General features: G+C 39.1%; 1 protein-coding gene across 7 annotated transcripts in view; it reads right to left on the reverse strand.

The window, feature by feature from the left end:
- USP40 (ubiquitin specific peptidase 40) overlaps positions 1-22,164 on the reverse strand; it is an 89,653-nt gene that overhangs the window by 32,609 nt on the left and 34,880 nt on the right. For 5 of the 7 annotated variants that reach the window (XM_082841207.1, XM_082841206.1, XM_082841205.1 and 2 more), the window contains 9 exons: positions 19,958-20,039; positions 18,273-18,444; positions 16,317-16,401; positions 15,213-15,283; positions 13,982-14,301; positions 10,920-11,043; positions 9,454-9,511; positions 2,238-2,291; positions 1,388-1,476 (listed from right to left, as the gene is read on the reverse strand). In XM_082841207.1, coding sequence (XP_082697333.1) covers positions 1,388-1,476; positions 2,238-2,291; positions 9,454-9,511; positions 10,920-11,043; positions 13,982-14,301; positions 15,213-15,283; positions 16,317-16,401; positions 18,273-18,444; positions 19,958-20,039 — 1,055 coding nt within the window. Of the gene's footprint in view, positions 1-1,387; positions 1,477-2,237; positions 2,292-9,453; positions 9,512-10,919; positions 11,044-13,981; positions 14,302-15,212; positions 15,284-16,316; positions 16,402-18,272; positions 18,445-19,957; positions 20,040-22,164 lie in introns of those variants that run through there. The other 2 variants (XM_082841210.1, XM_082841211.1) reach the window with 2 other exon arrangements.

Here is a 22,164-nt window from a genome sequence, read left to right on the forward strand (position 1 = left end):
AATTATGGGGCTCTGGTGGCACAGTGGTTGACAGTCCGCCTGCCGATGCAGCGGACACGGGTTCGCGCCCCGGTCCGGGAAGATCCCACATGCTGCGGAGCGGCTGGGCCCGTGAGCCATGGCCGCTGAGCCTGCGCGTCCAGAGCCTGTGCTCCGCAACGGGAGACGCCACAACAGTGAGAGGCCCGTGTACCACAAAAAAAAAAAAAAAAAAAAAATCAAATTATGTAAAAACAAGTCTACGTTGGGTAGTTTAAAGTTACAATTTAAACAATAATCTTGACTACCTAGAAATGTACGATTCTTTATCACCAATGTTTTTACTCCTAAGAAACATCTCTCACAGACATTATTTATTCTAGTACGATCTCCATCTCTCTCTCAGCCATTCCTCAAAGAGATTTGCAATTATTATACACTATAAGCATTAACTGTGTTTTTTCTGAGTCATTAGTTTGTGATCTTATTTTCTGTCCAGAGGTCCCATATACTTTAACTCCCTGGAACCCACAGGAAAAATGTAAATCTGATCTCATCAATTCAGTTCTTTACAGCCCTATTTTTCCTTTCTAACTCAACCGCACTTGTCATGTTTTTTCTCCTATGATCTTGTCATGCACTAGTATTTGTTAGAGTTTGGGGAAGAACAAATTAAAGGGGAGGTAGTTGGGAAAACTAATGAAGTGGATTAGTTCCATGTCAGGGATCTAGGAGCCATGGGGATCCTGATATGAGTTTAGCTTATCATGATACAGAGTCTTAACAGTAAGGACTTCATTATGGCTTTTGGACTGTAATGAAAGTTTATTAAGTAGGTAGGGTTCTAGGCAAAGGTCAACCTGATAGTATTCTGTAAATAAAATGAATACCGATAAAGAAAAATCTGCTGTGAGTCTATTAAATTATTGCAGGGAGTAATTAAGTTCAAAATCAGTATACTGTATTTCATTAAATCTAAAATGCTGCCAGTTGTTACTTAATATTTTATGCACTACTAAGAAAGGAAGCATAGCATCAGCTCCAGTGCAGGATGCCACTGACTGTAAGATGCATCTTAATCTCACAGATGTTAAAATATAGGAGAAAAAGTGTACATTTTAGAATTTATGAATTATGGTGGTTGAAACTGGTGGCCACTCAACTTTAAAGATCTCCCTTAACCACAAAATTTTCACAGAAAAACCTTACGAATATACTTTGACATAGTATTTTTGACTTAAACACAGAGAACTACATGGATGTATTCCTAAATAAAAGGTATCATTTAAGGAAAAGAAAAATTTTAAGAAAAACAGTATTACTGCAGTAGTTAAGGAATGAATCATACAATTAAGAACTTCTGATCACGGTAAGGTTGGTCTGGGTCTGTCAGGTGATCTCCTTTTACCTGAGAAGAAGTTGGTGCTTTTCCAGGACACAGTCCCAATGAACTCCCCATCTTCAATTCTGCTTCCTTCAAAGTATAATTGTCTGGCACTAAAAAGAATTTTGATAACATAGTAAATGGTATTAATTCCTACCTTTGGGCAAACTACTACACTGAAATCAGCCTTTCTTTGTAAATCAAGAATGTTAAGAAAGAAAAAAACTGAGTTATACTCCATGCAGAAGGATTATATACAGTTACGTTTGATCTTAGATTTTCTCACTCTAGGACGTATACTCCTGTTATCTGTACAGCAATGCTAAGAAATAAGAGGCAGCTATGAATGTTCTAGATTCATACTCAACAAAAGAGAGCTGTTGTCTGCATGGATTATGTAATATTCTGAATTGATTCATGCATGATGGACTAGCTTCTTCCAAGTTTAAAGCTGCTATGGTGACTACCATCAAAAGAGTAAATTAAGTCTAATGACAAGATGTGTTACAGAGGTAAAAACCAGGGCTCTGGTTACTGTGATAACTGGTATCATGATGAAATCAGCAAAACAAATAAAAAACTTTGATAATAAATCTAGAAAGATACAACTAGGGCAAAACCATGACTAAAATGCATGTCAGCTAATCAGAAAGACAGGTGTTTTCCTTCAGAAAACAGAAGTGTTTGATTTTTGGTTAGGACTGTCTGTAATTCACAAGGAAGACACCTGGGTGAAAGTCTGTTCTATAAACCAGTTTCTAAAAGGTAACTTAAAAATATTAGGTATTGGAAGTCACTGTTTAAGGTAAAAGTGTTGAGAAAGACAGGTGGCATGAGTAGGTGCCAGCTTTTGAAGGCTACCAAAAAGATTTACCTGGACAAAGAAGCTTCCCATCTCTATCAATAGGCCTCAAACAGCTGTCCTCGGCTATAAATAAAAAGATGCTGGTTAGTGCAGCAAACAAACAAAACCAAAGAGAGATGCTATACTGTGTTAATTAGCAGGATGCTAAAAAAACAAAAAAACAAGCAAAAAAACCCAACAACAAAAAAACACGTACAGGCAGTCTTCCCTTTGCACAGCAGTGCAGGACCCTAAGAACACCTGTGCAAGTTGAAACTGTGCACAGAAATCTTAAAAAAAAAATTATGATTGTACCGTGACCTTTAAAATTTTTTGTCAAAACATTAAAAACTCTGTCAGTTATACATCTACAGTGAAATAAAAAAATAGCAAACTAATATTTACACTGTAATTTGAAACACTACAGGGGGCTTCCCTGGTGGCGCAGAGGTTAAGAATCCGACTGCCAATGCAGGGGACACGGGTTTGAGCCCTGGTCTTGGGAGATCCCACATGCCGCGGAGCAACTAAGCCCAGGCGTCACAACTACTGAGCCTGCGCTTTAGGGCCCGCGAGCCACAACTACTGAGCCCACATGCTGCAACTACTGAAGCCCATGCGCCTAGATCCCGTGCTCCGCAACAAGAGAAGCCACCGCAGTGAGAAGCCCGTGCACCGCAACGAAGAGCAGCCCCCACTCGGCACAACTAGAGAAAGCCGGTGCGCAGCAACCGAGACCCAACACAGACAAAAATAATAGATTAAAAAAAGAAAACACTACAGACACTGAGAATTAAAATGTTTTCTTTGTAAAAAACACAAGAATAGTTTAAACAGGCATTGCTTTTGTCTCGTAGAGCTTGCAGTACAGGGTGAACATCTTCTCTAGCCCCTAATGATAATCTAAGTTTGGATCAGCTTCCAGTATTTTGTTTTGTACTTTCAATTTCATGAAATATCTCCAAGAGCTCCTTTAATATGAAGTGTTTCTGCCAGCGTCGACTCCTCTGGGATATCTTCATATACTTTTCATCACAACCACTTTCCTCACTCCTGTGGGTTTATGTTAAGTTCCTCTGGCTGCACATCTGGATCCTCTCAAATGACAGCAGTGTCAGCATTCCCACAGCCAGCTATTTCTTCTACAGCTCCATATACTTTTGTTTCTCTCTCTCTCTCTCTCTTTTTTTAATATATTTATTTATTTATTGGCTGTGTTGGGCCTTTTGTGGCTGCGTGCGACTTTCTCTAGTTGCAGTGAGCGGGGGCTGCTCTTCGTTGTGGTGTGTGGGCTTCTCATTGCAGTGGCTTCTCTTGTTGCGGAGCACGGGCTCTAGGCACAAGGGCTTCAGTAGTTGTGGCTCTTGGGCTCTAGACACAGGCTCAGTAGTTGTGGCGCACGGGCTTAGTTGCTCTGAGGCATGTGGGATCTTCCCGGACCAGGGCTCGAACCCGTGTCCCCTGCATTGGCAGGCAAATTCTTAACCACTGCACCACAAGGGAAGTCCCATACACTTTTGTTTCTCTCCTGCACTTTCACCATTGTTGGCTACTTCGATTATCCGTTCTTGTAAAATGTTACCCGAGTTTACCACTGGGAGAAAAGGAGGCAATAAACGACACACTTTGCTGTCTATGTGGTGAAATTAATAGCAGCTATGCACTGACCAATCACTGATAGGCTTTAAAGAGTGAAGTAACTGGCCACTGACCACGATGTACATGTTATTTCACAGTGATCTGTAGACTAAAGAGCTAGTAGCAAAGTTTGTACTTTATGCAATTACTCAGTTAATATCCAGTGGCAGCTGAAATCTGAACCATGCTGCTGGGTAACGGTGATGAACGGTGGCCACTGAAATTCATGTGTATTAGAACTGCATAGACTCTGCCTGGATTTAAAATAAGTTAGGTGATTTTTATGCTTAGTTATTAGTAAATGGATTAGGGCCAGTATGCCCTGTTTTTGAGGATGCAAAGACTCCTGCTTTGTGGGAAGAAGTATATTAGGTTTTAATTCCAAACAATTCTTACCAAGTTGCATATGAGGTGGGGGAATTCAAAGGGGTGGAGGCTTCTGAGAGGGCAGGAATGCCATGGGCCTTAGAAGTTCTATCTTTATCTGAACAGAACAGAATCTCTTTGAGATTCCTGAGTTCTAGCCCTTATACTACAGTAATGTGAAGCCAGCAAAGAATTCTAATACAAACTCCTTGACAACTGAAACAGCTTATGTAAAAGAGTTCTCCAATTTAAAAAATGTTAATTTAAAATACTGTTTTTAAAAAAAATTTTCACTTTCATTCAACACACACCATGTATCTTCTATGTGCCAGGTACTGTCCTAGAAGCTGACAATAAGAAAAACAGCCATGGACTCTGCCCGCAAAGAGCCTCATCTAATGGGGGAGGTGGACATTCATAACACAAAACACAGGTAGTTACAGTGTAAGTGCTACGAAGGGAAGGACAGGGCGTTAGAGTACGAGAGACAGATTAACTGAGATTGTGTAGCCAGGGATGACGGAAATAACATTTCAGCTGAGACCAAATGAGTGACTGAAGTTAGCAGATGAAGAGTAAAGGGAACAGAGTTCAAAAAAGATTACAGGACTAAGAAGTCGCAGGGGGGCTTCCCTGGTGGTGCAGTGGTTAAGAATCCACCTGCCGATGCAGGGGACATGGGTTTGATCCTTGGTCCGGGAAGATCCCACAGGCTGCGGAGGAACTAAGCCCGTGCGCCACAGCTACAGAGCCTGCACTCTAGAGCCCGGGAGCCAGAACTACTGAAGCCTGTGCGCCTAGAGCCCAAGCTCCGTAACAAGAGAAGCCACCACAGTGAAGAGCAGCCCCCGCTCTCCACAACTAGAGAAAGCCCACGCGCAGAACCAAAGACCCAACGCAGCCAAAAATAAATATGTAAAAACAAAAAAACAAAAAACCTCCCTCTGCTTTTAAAAAAAAAAAAAGTCGTCTCGGGGGTGGAAGAGAGCCTGTGACCAGAAATTCCACAAAGTCAGCATGGGAAGTACGTTGTGAATAAGCAGATGAGTGGACTGCAAGGAGGTCAGTTAGGCAGTGGTCAGACGAAGCAGGTTCCTGTAGGCCAGGAGCCCGCAGGCAATACACTACCAAGTACAAAGAGCACTACAGGGCTTTGAGCAGAGGGTGACATGATCTGATTCACCTACGTTTAAGAAGATCACTTGCTATGTAAAGAATAGTTTGGAGGGAAGAAGGAGTGGAAGAAAGGAGATCTGTGACATGGGAAGACAACAAACTATTAATTTTAATAAACCATATATTCTTTTTTTTTTTTTTTTTTTTTTTTGCGGTATGCGGGCCTCTCACCGCTGCAGCCTCTCCTGCTGCGGAGCACAGGCTCTGGACGCGCAGGCCCAGCGGCCATGGCTCACAGGCCCAGCCGCTCCGTGGCACGAACCCACGTCCCCCTCATTGGCAGGCGGACTCTCAACCACTGCGCCACCAGGGAAGCCCGCATAAACCATATATTCTTAAGTAACTTTACTGAAGTATAATTTACTTATAATAAAACACATCCAGTTTAAGCGCACAGTTTAAAAGAGGTCGATGAAAACACTCAGTAACCACCAGCAAATTGAGATATAATTTGCGTCACCCCCCAAATTCCCTCATGCCACTCTGTAGTCAATCCCCCATCCCCTGATTCTGATCTGCCTCTGTAACTACAGCTTAGGTTTTCTTTTTTGACAATTTCACATCGATAAGTGGAATCCTAAGAGTATTACTCCTTTGTGACTAGCTTCTTTTGCTTGGCACGATGTCTCTGAGATTCATCCATGTTTTGCATGGGGTGGTAGTTTACTTCTTTTACTGATGAATAGTATCCCATTGTATGGATACACCACAATTTGTTCACCTGCTCACTGGTATTTGGATTGTTTCCCATTTTTGGTTATGAACATTTACATACAGTATTTGTAAGGATACATGTTTTAATTTTTCTTGGATAAAAATCCAGGAGAATTGATAAGTCAATGTTTAAATTCACAGGAAATAAGCTAACTCCTTACCAAAGTGACTGTACCATTTTACACTCCCACCAACAATACACGGCAGTCCCAGTTGCTCCACATCTTTGCTATCACTTAGTTTTGTCAGCATCTAAAATTTTAATCATTCTACTAAGCGTGCAGTGATGTGTCATTACGGTTTTAGTTTGTTGGCTAATGATACTGAGCATCTTCTCCTGTGCTTATTGGGTGTTCATAGATAGATTTCCTTTTGTAAAGTGGCTTCCCAATTTGGGTTGTCTTCTGATTAGGTTCTAAGTATTTTTTATATATCCTGGATGCAAGTCTATTGTCAAATACATGTTTTATAAATTTTTTCTCTCAGTTTGTGGCCTGCCTTTTCAAATGCCTTTAAAATTTTGTAGTAGTCCAATTTGCTTTTACTTTCATGGTTTGTACTTTCTAAGTCCTATTTTTTAAAAAAATCTCTTTCTTATGGCAAAAATAACAGAGGTTTTCCCCCAGAAGTTTTATAGTTTTAGGTTTTAACATTGAAGTCTATGATCTTTTTTTTTTTTTTTGATTTATTTTTGGCTGTGTTGGGTCTTCGTTGCTGCGCACGGGCTTTCTCTAGTTGTGGCAAGCAGGGGTTACTGTTCATTGCAGTACGCGGGTTTCTCATTGCAGTGGCTTCTCTTGTTGTGGAGCATGGGATCTAGAGCGCAGGCTTAGTAGCTGTGGTGCACAGGCTTAGTTGCTCTGCGGCATGTGGGATCTTCCCGGACCAGGGGTTGAACCCACATTCACTGCATTGGCAGACGGATTCTTAACCACCGCGCCACCATGGAAGTTCTGTGATCCACTTTGAGTTCATTTTTTACATGATGTAAGGCAAAGTTGGAGGTTCATTTTTGCATCTATTGATATCCAATTGGTCCAGCACTGTATGCTGAAAGAGTATCTTTCCCCATGGAAATACCTTGGCACTTCTGTTGAAAGTCAACTGACTAAATATGTTTGCATCTCTTTCTGGCTTTTCAGTGTAGTTCTGTTGTAAGTACTCTGGAACATTTCCACATACGATCTCTGTTGCACATTCTTCTTCTTAAAAGAGCCCTTAAAAAATGTAACGCCTACCCTTGGCTCACTGGCTGTGCAGAAGCAGGCTGTAGGCCACACGCGCTGAACGCTGCTCCATGCGTCTACCCTCATGACTACACACACTGCCTTGACTTCTACAGCTTCAGAGTAAGTCCTGAAATCAGATGGTGTAACTCTTCCAACTTTGTTCTTCATTTCCTCTAAAACTGTTATGGATACTTTAGGTTCTTTGCATTTCCACATAAATTTAAGAATCAGTTTGTCAATTACTACCAAAAAAAAAGAAACCTGCCAGAATTTTGAGTGAGAATGCACTGAATGTACAAATAAATTTTGAGAGAATTAGCCTCTTAATAGTACTGTGTCTTCTGATCCAAGAATATGGTACATCATTTAATTTATTTGGGTCTTCTTTTATTTTTCATGGCAATCTTTTCTAGTTTCTGGTGTACAGGTCTTCCACATATCTTGTTAAATTTACCCCCAAGTATTTCATGATAGTTTATGCTATTATAAATGTTTTCTTAACTTAATTTTCCATTTTTTTTGTTGCTAGTAAACATATATGGATTTTTCTATATTGATTTTGAGTTCTTGTTAAACTCACTTATTAATTCTGGTAGTTTTAATAGGATCCTTGGAGTATACAAATAGATGATAAGCACATCAACAGTGCTCACCATCACTGCATCAGGAAAATGCAATTAAACACAGGAGATACCAATTCACAGTCACTAAAATGGCTACAATCAAAAAGACAATTATAGGACTTCCCTGGTGGCACAGTGGTTAAGAATCCACCTGCCAATGCATGGGACACAGGTTCGAGCCCTGGTCCAGGAAGATCCCACATGCCGTGGAGCAACTAAGCCCGTGCGCCACAACTACTGAGCCTGCGCTCTAGAGCCTCCGAGCGACAACTACTGAGCCCATGTGCCACAACTACTGAAGTCCGCACGCCTAGAGCCCGTGCTCCACGATAAGAGAAGCCACCGCAGTGAGAAGCCCGCACTCGCCGCAACTAGAGAAAGCCTGTGTGGAGCAACGAAGACCCAACACAGCCAAAAATAAACAAAATAAATAAATAAAAATTTTTAAAAAAGACAATTATAAATATTGGCAAGGATGTGAAGAAACTGCAACCCTGATACATTGTCAGTGGGTACGTAAATGATTCAGCCACTTTGGAAAATAGTACGGCAGTTTCTTATAAAGTTAAACATAACTTTGCCATATGACCCAGCAATTCCGAGAACTGAAAACACAGGTCTATACGAAGACATAATGTTTATAGCAGGATCAGTCATAAAAGCCCCAAAGTGGAAACAATCCAAATGTCCATCAACTGGTAATGAACAAACAAAATGTGATATATCCATACAATATATTCCTTTTTATCCAGTCAACAATAAAAAGGAACAAACTACTGAAACATGCTAAATCATGGATGAATCTCAAAAATGATATGCTGAGTGAAAGAAGCCAGACACAACAGACTACATATAACATGCTTTCATTTACATGAAATGTCCAGAAAAGCAAGTCAAAAGAAACAGAAAGTAGATGAATGGCTGTCAGGCGCTTGCTATGCAAATGGGAACGAGATCTTTTTGGAGTGATGAAACTGTTCTAAAATTGGATTGCTGTGATGGTTGTACGACTTTATACATTTACTAATAATCACTGAATTACGCTTAAAATGGATGTTTTATGATATGTAAATTATACCTCAATAAAGCTGTAAAAGAAAACTTAATGCCGAGTGAAGAGTGAGTTTGTAGAATGTTATATTCATTAAGATAGAATTTACATAAATGTAAAAATACAATATACACACACACATATACAGAGAGAGGTATAATATATATAGTGCAATGTGAATGCACGAACTAGATACACACCCAAATCAGATATACTGGTTGCATCTGGGGAGGGATGATAGGTCTGAGGAGGAGAACATAGAGGACTTTATTTGTAATGTTTGAGGCAAAAACAAACACATGGCAAGATGTTAACATTTGTCCATTTTGGGTGGTAGATACGTGAGTTTTCCCTAAATTATTTTTTGTACTCTCCCATATTTTTTTCAATTAAAAATCAAAACAAAACTAAATTAAACCAAAAAACCAAAAGCAAACATAAATGATTACCTAGTTCCTTCATTAATTTTAATTCCTTTATGGCTTTAATTCGAATATCAAACACCACCTAAAATAGAGAAATAAACTAATGACTGTGTATAAGTTAAAAGCAATGGGAGGAGAGGAAAATGAAGATTGTCAGTGTGTGCATATACAGGTTGAGTTATTAATTACCTTACATTTAGCAGTTTTTGCCTACTTGAAAAAAATTATTTTTCCATCTCTGAAATTATTTTCTCTCTTCTACAAAGTCAAAGGCAAAAACTTAGATCTTGGTTAAGTTTGCACCAAATTGATAATAATTGGAATGGAAAGGCCGCCTACAGAAAACTTTAGAAAACCAAAGACTTAATAGTAGCGAAAGGCAAAAGTGGACAAACAGTTAACTTTTCTGATGATAGCAAACAAAAGAAACTATACGTTTCTTTATGTTAAGAATGATGAATTCAGGGCCAGTGCAGGGCACACGGGTTCAATCCCTGGTCTGGGAAGATCCCACATCTTCATTAATAATATAATATAAAACTGTACTAATAATTAATAAGCATTAATAATATAAAATGTACTAATCCAAGGGTACTATTTAAAATTTCTACTTAAATTATTTTAGATTGTGTTTTCTTTTCTTTTTTAAAATTTAGGCTAATTGCCTCTAGGGCATAAAATCGTGGAAATTTAGGGGTAAAGCTGACGACAGAGATCATTGACTCTACCTCCCCACCGGTAACCCCTGCTATGCCCCGCACTGTGCCAAGAAGGAACAGAGCCTGCAGTAATCAAGGACTGCACCAGCCTCCCATTCGGGGTCAGGGCGGTAGGTCTCCTGAGCTTTGGGGCATTGACCTTATACTGTTCCCACTAATGTGCAAACAAACCTTAAGAAACTATAATTTTATATAAAAGAAAACACTCTAAATTTTTAAAATAAAGTTACAGAAGAACTTAATAAATGGAGACTACATAAATATAAAAAGATGTTTCCTGAAATAATGTTTAAGGAAACCAGTATAATAGTCTTAAATGGAAAACTGAAAAAACTCCCTTTGAAGAGCAACTGGCTTTATACAGAGCACAGAGTATACTGTAGAGCAATTTAAGATAAACTTTAAAAAACCCAAACACCAAAGAACACAAAACCAAAACATATATACCTTGTTTTAAAAATACAGCAGAGGCTCTTGAAAATAGCATTTCACAGTTATCAAAGTCAGAAGATTCCATGAACTAATTAAAAAGGTAACTCCCACATTCTAATTCTAGGCTTTGGAGGGAAAAAAAGGCATATATTTTCTTGAAATATGCCAAGGGCTAACAAAGGTAAATAAGCAATAATCAAATGTTACAAATAAAAAGGTGATTTCTTAAGATTTAGAAGTTTACTGAGACACCTGTTCTGAAAGATTAAGGTACTGCTTTCTAAGTAAAACTGTATTAATGAAAAGCTGTCAAGCACACTTCAATCAATATCTACTCACTGTGTTAAGAGTTGCTGATATTTTAACTTGTTCTTCTTCAGAGTCTAATTGGCATAAATTTTTAACTTGGAGCCAGTCAACCTCATTCACACTGGTGATCCACTTCCCTCGTTTGGTCAACAAACTGTAGGGTAAAAAGACATTTAGAAAATGTGTCTTTATACAGCCCTTTTATGGATCAGAGAGGATTGGAAAATTCGTGCTTTTCTTTAGGCACCACTTCCAAAATTCTGCATGTGTCACTTAATGTGACTAATTAAAGGTGACCAAGTTCTACTGAGTTGGGTTTTTGAAAGTTCACTATCTTTTTAGGGTAGTGTTAAGATAGTATTCCACGGAGTCTATATTCATGATTCCAAATATTCTTTGATTTATACAAATAATTTGTTGCCACATTTTTCAAAGAGAACTGTTGTAATTGAACAATCAGTTGTTAACGTCTACCTGTATCCTGCAATCACCAGTGGAGCTTTAAAAGAGTACCTACGCCAAAAGCCCACCCACAGACTTTAGTAGTTTAAAAGCAGGACAGCATGCACAGCCGTGCAGACTGACGTTGAATAAAAGTACCACATCTGGACTTCCCTGGTGGCGCAGTGGTTGAGAGTCCACCTGCTGATGCAGGGGACGCGGGTTCGTGCCCTAGTCCGGGAAGATCCCACATGCCGCGGAGCGGCTGGGTCCGTGAGCCATGGCTGCTGAGCCTGCGCGTCCGGAGCCTGTGCTCCGCAACGGGAGAGGCCACAGCAGTGAGAGGCCCGCGCACCGCAAAAAAGAAAAAAAGTACCACATCTAATGCATATCATTCACATCATATACACTGTATGTTTATATTTTTATTATAGAGGTTTTAAAAAATTTTATGGTAGCAGATGGCAGTGGAGTGTCTTGTTCTAACAAGATTTTCCTGCAGATAATAGTAAAGGTTCGTGAGGAAGGAGTGACTTCTTAGTAATTCACACAGAGGCACTGAGTGGGCTAGCAGAAGTCCTCTTTGGGAGTGTGTAGCAGAGCCCCAAAACACAATTCTACTCTTCATTTCAGTTATTCCACTCTGGGACTCCACCTTGAGTTAGCAATCTTAAATAGAGCAAAGTTTTAAGCACAAAGATGTTCCCTGAAGACCACCTTAAAATAATGAAAAACTGGATGATAACAAGGATGCTAGCTAAACTATCTAGCTCTTAACTTCTTCAATCCTTACAACTGTATGAAGCTGGTACTAATTATTATGCTCATTTTACAGAAGAAGAAATTAAGCAGAGAGAGATGATGTAACTTGCCCACGGTCACACTACTAGTAAGTGATAAAGCTGGAAACAAAGCCAGGCAGCCAGCCCCCAAGGCCTTGTCTCTACCCACTCCTCACACAGGAGCAGTCAGGTAACCTATAACATCAACATAGGTTATTATGCAGCCATGAAATGAGGTTTATGAAGAGCCTTCAAACATGAGGGGAGGGCTTCCCTGGTGGCGCAGCGGTTGAGAGTCCGCCTGCCGATGCAGGGGACACGGGTTTGTGCCCCGGTCCGGGAAGATCCCACATGCCGCGGAGCGGCTGGGCCCGTGGGCCATGGCCACTGAGCCTGCGCGTCCGGAGCCTGTGCTCCGCAACCGGAGAGGCCACAACAGTGAGAGGCCCGCGTACCGCAAACAAAACAAAACAGAACAAAAACATGAGGGGAAAGCAGGATATAACTATTTATCTACAATATCATCAGTATTATGTTTAAAAAGGAAAAAACCGGACTTCCCTGGTGGCACAGTGGTTGAGAATCCGCCTGCCAATGAAGGGGACATGGGTTCAAGCCCTGGTCCGGGGAGATCCCACATGCCGCGGAGGAACTAATAAGCCCGTGCACCACAACTACTGAAGCCCGCACGCCTAGAGCCCGTGCTCTGCAACAGGAGAAGCCACTGCAGTGAGAAGCCCGCGCACCGCAATGAAGAGTAGCCCCCACTCACTGTAACTAGAGAAAGCCCCGCGCGCAGCAACGAAGACGCAATGCAGCCAAAATATATATATATAAAATAATAAATTAATAGGAAAAAACCCTTCAAAACAAAAACCCAATTATTCGAGCTCAGAAAGCTAACAGTGACAGACACTGCATGAGTGGTATGGTGATGCTGTTTTGGGTCTCCTGTCTTCACCTCTGTATTTCCCAAGTCCTAATGAAAGTATATTACTTTCTAAAAAGAAATTTATAATAAACTTTTAAATTAAATAAACAAGATAGGGAAATAAATGTCTGGAAAACACTTGTCGAAAAGAGAGTGATACATGTAATCCAAAATAAACACACTTCACAAGTGCTCTGCTTCTCTATGTCACAGCCACTAATAAACAATAATACAGAGCCTCTGTAATCTACGTATATTCACAGCACTGATAAAGCAGGGAACTGATTCATTGGTCATAACCTGAAGTCTTCAATGTGTGGAAATTGCGGGGGTTACAGTGTATGATAATGCTGACCACAGAAGTGTACTGGCACAGACATGGGTAACAAAAATGAAGAGAGGAAGCACCCCTGAGCTTCAAATGTGACTTACAGGAACCAAGGCTGCAATTCCCCAAGTAATTGCCTCATCTGGGCAGCTGGGAGGATCTCAAGCATCATAAAAAGGATTATAACAAAAAACTGAACTGCCTTCTGAGATCCTTGTGACAAGACAAATTTAGCTGTGATAACACCTTCCTCATGAAAAATTTTAGGAACTTTCTCTGTGAGAATGTGCCCTCCGCCTTATAATGAGTGCTAATCAGAATTATTTGATAAGATTCTGTTTTACTGCCAACTAATCTACACTATATCTAGCCTACACCTATATTATTCAGTTACCACATTTACCAAAAAAAAAAAAAAAAAAAATCACACAATATCATTTTTCTCCAGGTTGCCTAACCATGAACATTCCTATTTACAATATATAGAACACAATGTCTAGAAATAAAACGAAACATTTAACTCTCATCATTATTAACATAAAGCTTTAGAGTTCTAAGATACAGCACTGTAACTACAATAAGTTTAAAAAGAATTCTCTTAGCATGTTACCTGTTACCATCATTAGAATCCTGAATTAAAATTGAGCTTCCATTTCTGAGACCTTGTTCTCTGAATGTCTTCTTCAAGTCTTCCTTGGGAATGGTGGTCCAGCTCTCTTCACCTACAGACTCAGCACTGTTGACTAAGATGACTCCGTCTGGGATTGCACAGGCTGTGAATACACTACCTATTTCTGCATTAGATGGAAAGACATATGGAGAGTCTATCAACTGCTGACACTGCTCTTCTTCACTGCTTGTCGCCGGATGAAGAACATTTAAAAGCAGAGGTTCACAGTCACTACCAGCTGGAATCTGGATTCCGCCAACCTACAACAGTATCAAGTCAGCCATCAGTATAGCTCGTATTTGCCAAAATCAGGTCAACACAGTAATGCAGTAACGTAGACTCTTATAGAACAATTCCCATCTTTTTTTCTTTTCAAGTGAAATAAAGTTTTCACAAATGTCTTTTAAGTATCAGAAGAACAGCTTTAGATTTTTGAAGCTTTTTCTTAGCCATCTTTTACTTTTTAGGAGAGAAATCTGAAGTGGAGACAGACATGTGAGTCCTCAGCAGTGGTAAATGTATGAGGTGGACCAAGGACGTCCACTGAGTGGGTGAGATGCTCCTCACTGCTCTCTTGACTGTGCTCCCCTAAGTCGCCTCCAGCCCTAACAGTGTGACGAACCGCTCCTTCTGAATCCTCATCAAGAGTATGTACAGGGCTTCCCTGGTGGCGCAGTGGTTGAGAGTCCGCCTGCCGATGCAGCGGACACAGGTTCGTGCCCCGGTCCGGGAAGATCCCACGTGCCGCGGAGCGGCTGGGCCCGTGAGCCATGGCCACTGAGCCTGCGCGTCCGGAGCCTGTGCTCCGCAACGGGAGAGGCCACAACAGTGAGAGGCCCGTGCACCGCAAAAAAAAAAAAAAAAAAAGAGTCTGTACAGACCCTCCTGCTCACCTATCTCAGTGCAGTGACCCACACAACGTGCCTGAAGGATACAAACTGATCACTTATTTACCTTTGTGTCTAGCTTCTGACACAGAGCCTGGCACCATGGAGGTGTTCTACAACTATCTCTTGAACATATAACCAACACTGATTGTACTTAAAATTTACTGGATATTTCAGCAGTTTTCTAATATGTAAGTGCCATCATATACGCTGAATAAAATTTTATCACAACAACTTAAAAAATATCCAAAACTCTCGTGAACATTTCTTCAACACTTATTTACCTCCACCCCATTCCATACAAAGATGTCTTCCCCATCAGCAATTTCAATTTCACACAGTGTCAGGTGATCTCCTAGGAAGATGAGATTATCAGTGAAACCATTCTCATGATCATCAAAAAAAAATTTAACTAAAGCAGCAGCCAAAACACAAACATTTGTTTGAAAAGAAGCATTCTCATTGAGGAAAACTAAGAAAAAGGGAGTAATTATGTCTGTTATATTGATATTATTTTATATTATTTTTATCTTTATTCCTTCCATCACACTCTAGCCCTTTTTTTTTTTTTTCTCTGTTTTCATTTTATGTAAGCATTTCCCCCATAAGATTTGTGGGCATGAGAGCAGGAAAAAACAAAAGTTAATATAAAAGGTCAACTGTACTTGACACTGTGAACATGGGGAAGGCTTACACATCAAACGGTCCTCACTCACCCACTAATGAGCTGTATGACCTTGTAGACTTCAAGCCTCTATGCTTCAGTTTTCTCATTTATGAAATGGGGATAAAAGAATTTTGTGAAAATCAAATTAGATAATTTACACAAAACACTTATCTCAGTATTTGGCACCATGAAGTCCAAGACAACTGTTACTGCTGCTACTGCTATTATTGTTCTGTTGTTATTTAAAGGAAGTACTTTTAAGCTCCTGAAGTACTTTTGTTTTGCTACAAAGTCTGAAGCTGAGATTGGATTAAAAAAACAAGCCATATTTAACAAGATTTAAATGGTTTCAAACCATTTTGCTCAGAAGTTTGGGGTAATATAAAAAAATTTCCAAAGCCTTTAAGAAAAAATTTGTTTAGGTAGAGAAGTAGCCTTAATTTCAGAAAATACAAAACATTTCCATGTTAGCAAAATTTCACACATTACATATATTGGATACATTATAAACTAAATAAATTGTTTTTATTACATATGAAAAACTAAATATATTATTTGTTAAAACCAATGTGATGAGAACCTGCAGAGCTAAGAAAAGTAGATGTAGGGGAAAGACTGGCCAACAGCAGAAAGTCTCAGATGAGCCCCACAAAACGTACAGATGAGCCCCACAAAATGTACATATACACAATAAGTTGCTGTGTTTTAACATTTCTCTTACCATCAAGTGTCTGGTAAACATGAAGTCCTGCTGGTACAAACTTTGCAACACTAAGAACCATATCTCCTTCCCAAAATTCTAACAGCTGCAGAATATGAATGAAAGAAAAGAGAACAATGAAAAATCACATATAGATCACTCTTCCAGGTTAAGTAAGAAGAGCACTGTGCCAATTTACTTATGTAGCTGACACAGGGAACAAGAAAATGAATACGACAATCCCCATCGAGCACCAAAAATGAGGAAAGCAGACATCTTTTAACGTTAAATCAGTCAAAGCCAAAGATGGTTAATCTCACATCCATGAGTGACTGAAGAACCCTGACATACACAAAGAGCACAATGACCATCTAAACAACAACCATTTCTACTTAATTTATGGGAAGATCACTTTTATCAGAAGGCAAAATGATCCGTGTGCCAGCCCAGGAATCCTGGTCCAAAAGAGCAAAAAATGACGTGTTTAATCAGTACTGCTCAGGGAAGAGCAGCACACACGAATACTCTTGTTTCTTGAAAGGAATGTCTCCCACTGTAAATTTAAAAAGTAGCATTACCAGTTTATTTAATAGATTACCAGGGATTTGTTTTTTAAGTTTCTAGCTCCAAGACTCTGGGGACTGTGGTAACCTCACCAAAACAATGTCACCAATAAAGGTCAGCCCTATTTAGTCCCTCTCCACAATATCACAAGACAGTTCTCTTAAAATGAAATTTCATACTTACACATGATTACTTAACTGTCAGGCTCTCTGCCTCTTGCCAGTGGCTTAATTCTAAGATTTGCCACTGGCAGAGATGTGCACTTAAACCATCAAAAAGCAGACTGGCATGAAATCTAAACCTTGTAAAGGTGACCAAGGTCTTTTCCACTTGAAACGTTACCCTAGGCAGGGTCAAATCTCCAAGTCCACCTATATCGTCACTGCCAGGATTGGCTCAGAAATAAACTTTTAGTGGAAAAGCTCAGAAGTATTAGATAATTTTAGAAATCTTCATCCTGATCCAACATTTAAATATTCAAATGAACTAAAGTTAAAGAAGAAATTGGCCTGCTTTTCTCTGTACAAGAGGAAAATCAAAAGAAAGCTAATAATTTTGGTAAATGATACAGTTTTTCAGAAAATTCACTTAATTCTGGGGGCGGGGGAAGCTTACATTTTCTATTTCCCTTTTCCTCTATCAGGAAGTAGTGTGGAGTGAAGTATAATTAAGAGGAAAGAAAGAGTAGGGAGACCAGGGCTGGAGTCCTAGTTCTACTGCTAACTAGATGTCTGACCCTGGGCAAGCCATTAGATCTCTTTAAATCACAATTTCCTCATCTTTAAAATGGGGTTATCTTGCCCTCATGAGGTTAAAGAATCAAATGGTAGAATTTATATGAAAACATTTTAAGTAAAATAAAGAGCACTGTCGTCGTCGTCGTTAAAACACGGCGGGATAAATAATTTAGAGACAATGATCACAACGATGTTTGCTTTTACTATAGACCAGTAGACATTTTCCTTCACTTAAGAATCTTATTAATAAATGTTATTCTACACTGAAAGGTAGAAAACTTAGTTGCTTTTATTTGTTTAGTAGCTCTTGGTTTTAGGCAACATAATTATCTATCTTTTTACTCCTTTTAAAAGACAGTTCTCTTTCATTTATTTTTCCCAAAAGAGACAACCTTATACTCTTTCTCTCCCCCAGATTAAATATACCAGGCTTGATTCTCCCCTGAAAACCTGCTGGCAGGACTCTGTGAGTCTTGATTGCGCAGAAAAGCCTCCCTAAGAGACTTACAAGTGAGGGGAGAACATGTGGACCATCCCTCTATGGAAGTGGTAGATGTAGGATTTTCCTAAGCAGCTGTGAAAAATAAATAGTTGTATCCTAAACAGGAGTTTGAAAAGGAGAATCCAGCTTAAGACAGACCTGAATGTCTATTAAGAGTAAGTGAGGCTAAATTACCTGAAATATTGATTGTCGAAGATCTCCTAAAGTTTTTCTTTTATCAAAGGTCAAATCCCACATGCTTTCTGTTTGAGAGACTACTGGGTGCAGAGCCCCATTGAAGAAATGATAATAAGGGCCGAGGTGGAGATGCAATTCAAAATTATTGTTTGTAGAATCACATTCTGCCCTTTAAAGAGGCATAAAAAATACATAAATGTCATGTTTTTACAGCAGATACTGTTTCATCTCAAACCAAAAATATTTGATTTACAATATAAAGAAGTTCTCCACTCCACCTAAGTAATTATAATTAACATCCTCTTCTTCCATGCTCCAAAATAACTCAGTTTAGTTTCTCAATAGCTCTGCCACGGTGAATTCCAAGGAAGATGGTTTTAATGCACACTGTGCAGTGTTACTCTGAACAAATACTGACACTTGGACTCGTCCAATACTGAGATTATAATTATGAACAAAATGCTGGAAACACGTTCCTATAACTGTGGTAAGTGCTAGATTTACAACTTCTATTTTCTCCTTGCTTCAACTAGACCCCACAGACTCTCCTATAAACTATTTGAAGTCAGCCTCATGATCCCTGGAGTCTGCTCTCTCCAAGTCAAATGGCCTCAGCAGCAGCCAGGCGCTTGCTACACTTTTCTGAACCCATTCAGCTGCTGTGAAGCACGGCACCAAAAACACTTCAGGCAGCCCCACCAACGGAGAGTTGGATGAAGCTATAGCCACCATTCAGGCACCTCAGGCACAATTCTGTGAATGTGGTCAAAGACAGCATGAGCTTTTCCATGACCACATTAAAAAGCTTAGTGCTCGCTGACTAAAACCCCATAGGCTGTTTTTGTTTTTAATACCAACTGCTAATCCACACCACTCATGCAAGTTGGTTATCTTTCGCACTTAAGATATACTACTCTGTTAAAGTTTTATATTTTTAGTGTCTTGATTTTTGTTGAGATCTCCTCTGATCTTAATTTGCCATTCAATCTACCTATTTTTTTTCTCAGCTTCAAATCAATGATAAAAATGTTGAACACATCCCTGCTATGTAATCAGCCCCTCAGGTCCACAAGGAGACCATGGGAACATCCATTTCCCTAATCCAGTACCCCACCGACCCAGAGAGCAAAGAACCAGTTCTTCATGGTCCAAGGTTAGACCTCAAAATAGAATGTTCAGATCATCAAGTTCTCACAAACCATCCCTTTAATAATCCATTGTAGGCTTTTGCCCAAGATTGACATTAAGCCAAACAGTCTGTAGACTCCACATTTCCTCCCATTTGCCCACCTCTGGTCTGATGTCACTACGGGCTAGTTCTTCACAAACCACTTACACATGAGGGCGAATTTTCACAATGGGCTCTGTGCCGAGGGAATAACCTGACAGGCCAGGACACAATTCATTCAGCACAGCTACGTGCTCACAGATTTCTCTAGTTTTCTTAGGCTTCAATCTGTACTTAGCGATGGCCATTTGTCATTATTTCATTCACTCTCACTGGGTAATTTCAAAGTAAAAGATACTCTCAGTATAAAAATTCAGCAGCTAATAAAAGGATACCGGCATTAAACAGTTGACTTTTTTTCCTCTTTAATTTTCATTACTGAATACTTAAGACCTAAGTTAGATCCTCGTTCCCCAGAAAAACTATTCAAACTCTAAAAGTAATTTAAAATTACCTTTTTATTTGTAGTTCAATGTTGGCGGCATCCATTTCATTCAGCAAATGACATGGAACCCTGTACCTTGGGTTAGCTCGAGCTGTGAACAAAATTTTCCATTAACTTGTGCTGACTACATAAAAACTGGCTGCTGAAGAGGTAGCACAGAAAACTAGAAAGGACCTCGCTGGGAGCTAGGAAAGCTTCTACTGCCTGTGTGAACATGACTTTTCTCTGGATCTCAGTTTTCCCATCTTCAAATTGAAAACATTAAAACATATGAAAGGTAAACAGTTCTTTAAGCCTAGCTAGAGAATTCCATTTCTTCAACTCTTTCTAAATATACTTTTTAAAAAGAACACCTGCTGTTTTCTTCTTGATAACAAATGTAATAATTGGTCACTGTGAAAGTTCTGGAAATGATTTTTTTTTAATGTAAAATAAATAAATATTACCTATAATCCCACTCCTAGGGAATACTGCTAAAATGTGATCTATATACTTCTGGTCTTTTTTCTGTTCTACACAATGTGTCTATACATACACATACACACATACACACACACACACACACACACCCCACACCACACCACACCACGCTTATTTAAAGCAACTGGGAGTATAGTCAACAAACATGTAAGTTGCTTTTTCATTTCATATGTTGTTGAATATTTTTCCAAATCTTTAAATGATTGCACAGTAGCCCATTCTATAAATAGCATAATTAATCTAACCAATCCTTTTCTGGTAGACATTTAGGTGATTTTCTGTTAGTCATTACTATAAAATAACGGGGGTAGCAAACATCCTTGAACATAAATAGGTATACACAGTCCTGATTATTTCAAGACAAATTTGTGGAAGTATAATTATTGGTTTAAGGTTTTTAAGTACATACAACCATATTGGTTGTATTACTTTATACACATACCAAATACAGAGGTAGTGCCAACTGTTGAGAACCAGGTTAACAGAAATATCTGATTTGGTAAGAAAAAGGTTGTCATTCATTGCTGTTATGATTCATGTTTTTTGGTTATGGGCCAGATGGAATTTTTTTTTTTTTTTTTTGCAGTTTACTGGCTGTCCTTATTTCTTCTTTTGTACGTTAGTTATTTATATCCTCTTCCCAATTTACCACTGAGCACAATGGAATAAACGTAAGAGCACTCTACAGATAGGGGAAATAAATTTGTCGTATATTTTGCTGTTTTCCACTAGCTTGTCATTTGCCTTTTGGTATTACGTAATAAGGTTTACATCACTTTTCCTCAGTTTTTTTTTCATTGCTTTTATGCTTAGAAAGGTCTTCTCTACCTTAAGATCAGAAAAGTATTTACATTTTATGCATTTGAAGGCTCCTTGTTTACATCAACGTTAAAGGAACTATAACTTCAGGCAAGTGATAAACATCACCACTTGATTGCACTAACTGCTCATTCAAGTGATTAGCAACTAACCAACTTCTCAGTTGCATTTATTAATTCATTTCCCCCCTATTTATCTGAAAAGCTATCTTTTCATGGATTAAAATCTTAAAAATACTTAGATCAACTCCTGGGCTTACTGCTCAATGGTCTGTCCAGCTCTTTGCACTAGCACTACACTGTCTTAACTGCTACAGCACCATAAATATGCTTATACTGACACAGTAAAGTTTCCTTGAGCAGTCCCTTCTTCAATTTTCATTAATTTATCTTCCCAGGTAAATTTTAGAATCATTTTGCCAAGTTCCATCCATTCATCCCCCAAAAAAGTCCATCAAGATTTTGGTTAGATCTTTATTCATATCTTCAGCTAACTGGAAAACTGTCACTTAGTACATATTCCAATCATGTATACACTGAAGTTCAGTTCAGTGAAAAGGACAATACGTCATCTGAAGAAACTGATATATATTTCTGTAACTGTGAATTCAGCTCCCCAATATTTTTATCAGAACGATTACCATATTTTTTCCCCTCAGAAAAAAACAAAGCCCCTTCTGGTCAACAGAACAGTTATGTATTTGTTTCAGATCCAGAGAGTTAATTTCCTTTGATTCATCTGCAAATCGGTAACTGCTTTATTCTTATTCTTTACAAAAATGATCACTATGCTCAGTCTCTAAGAACAGTATCCTCATCTCTAATCATAGATATGTCTCAATCTAAAGAGCTTTCCCAGTTGCATAAATTTTGGGAAGTGATCAAATAAAGTCTTACAGACTGATTCATGTTAGTAGC

This window comes from Leucopleurus acutus, assembly GCF_964270905.1.
Source record: "Leucopleurus acutus genome assembly, chromosome: 6".
Lineage (NCBI taxonomy): Eukaryota > Metazoa > Chordata > Mammalia > Artiodactyla > Delphinidae > Leucopleurus > Leucopleurus acutus.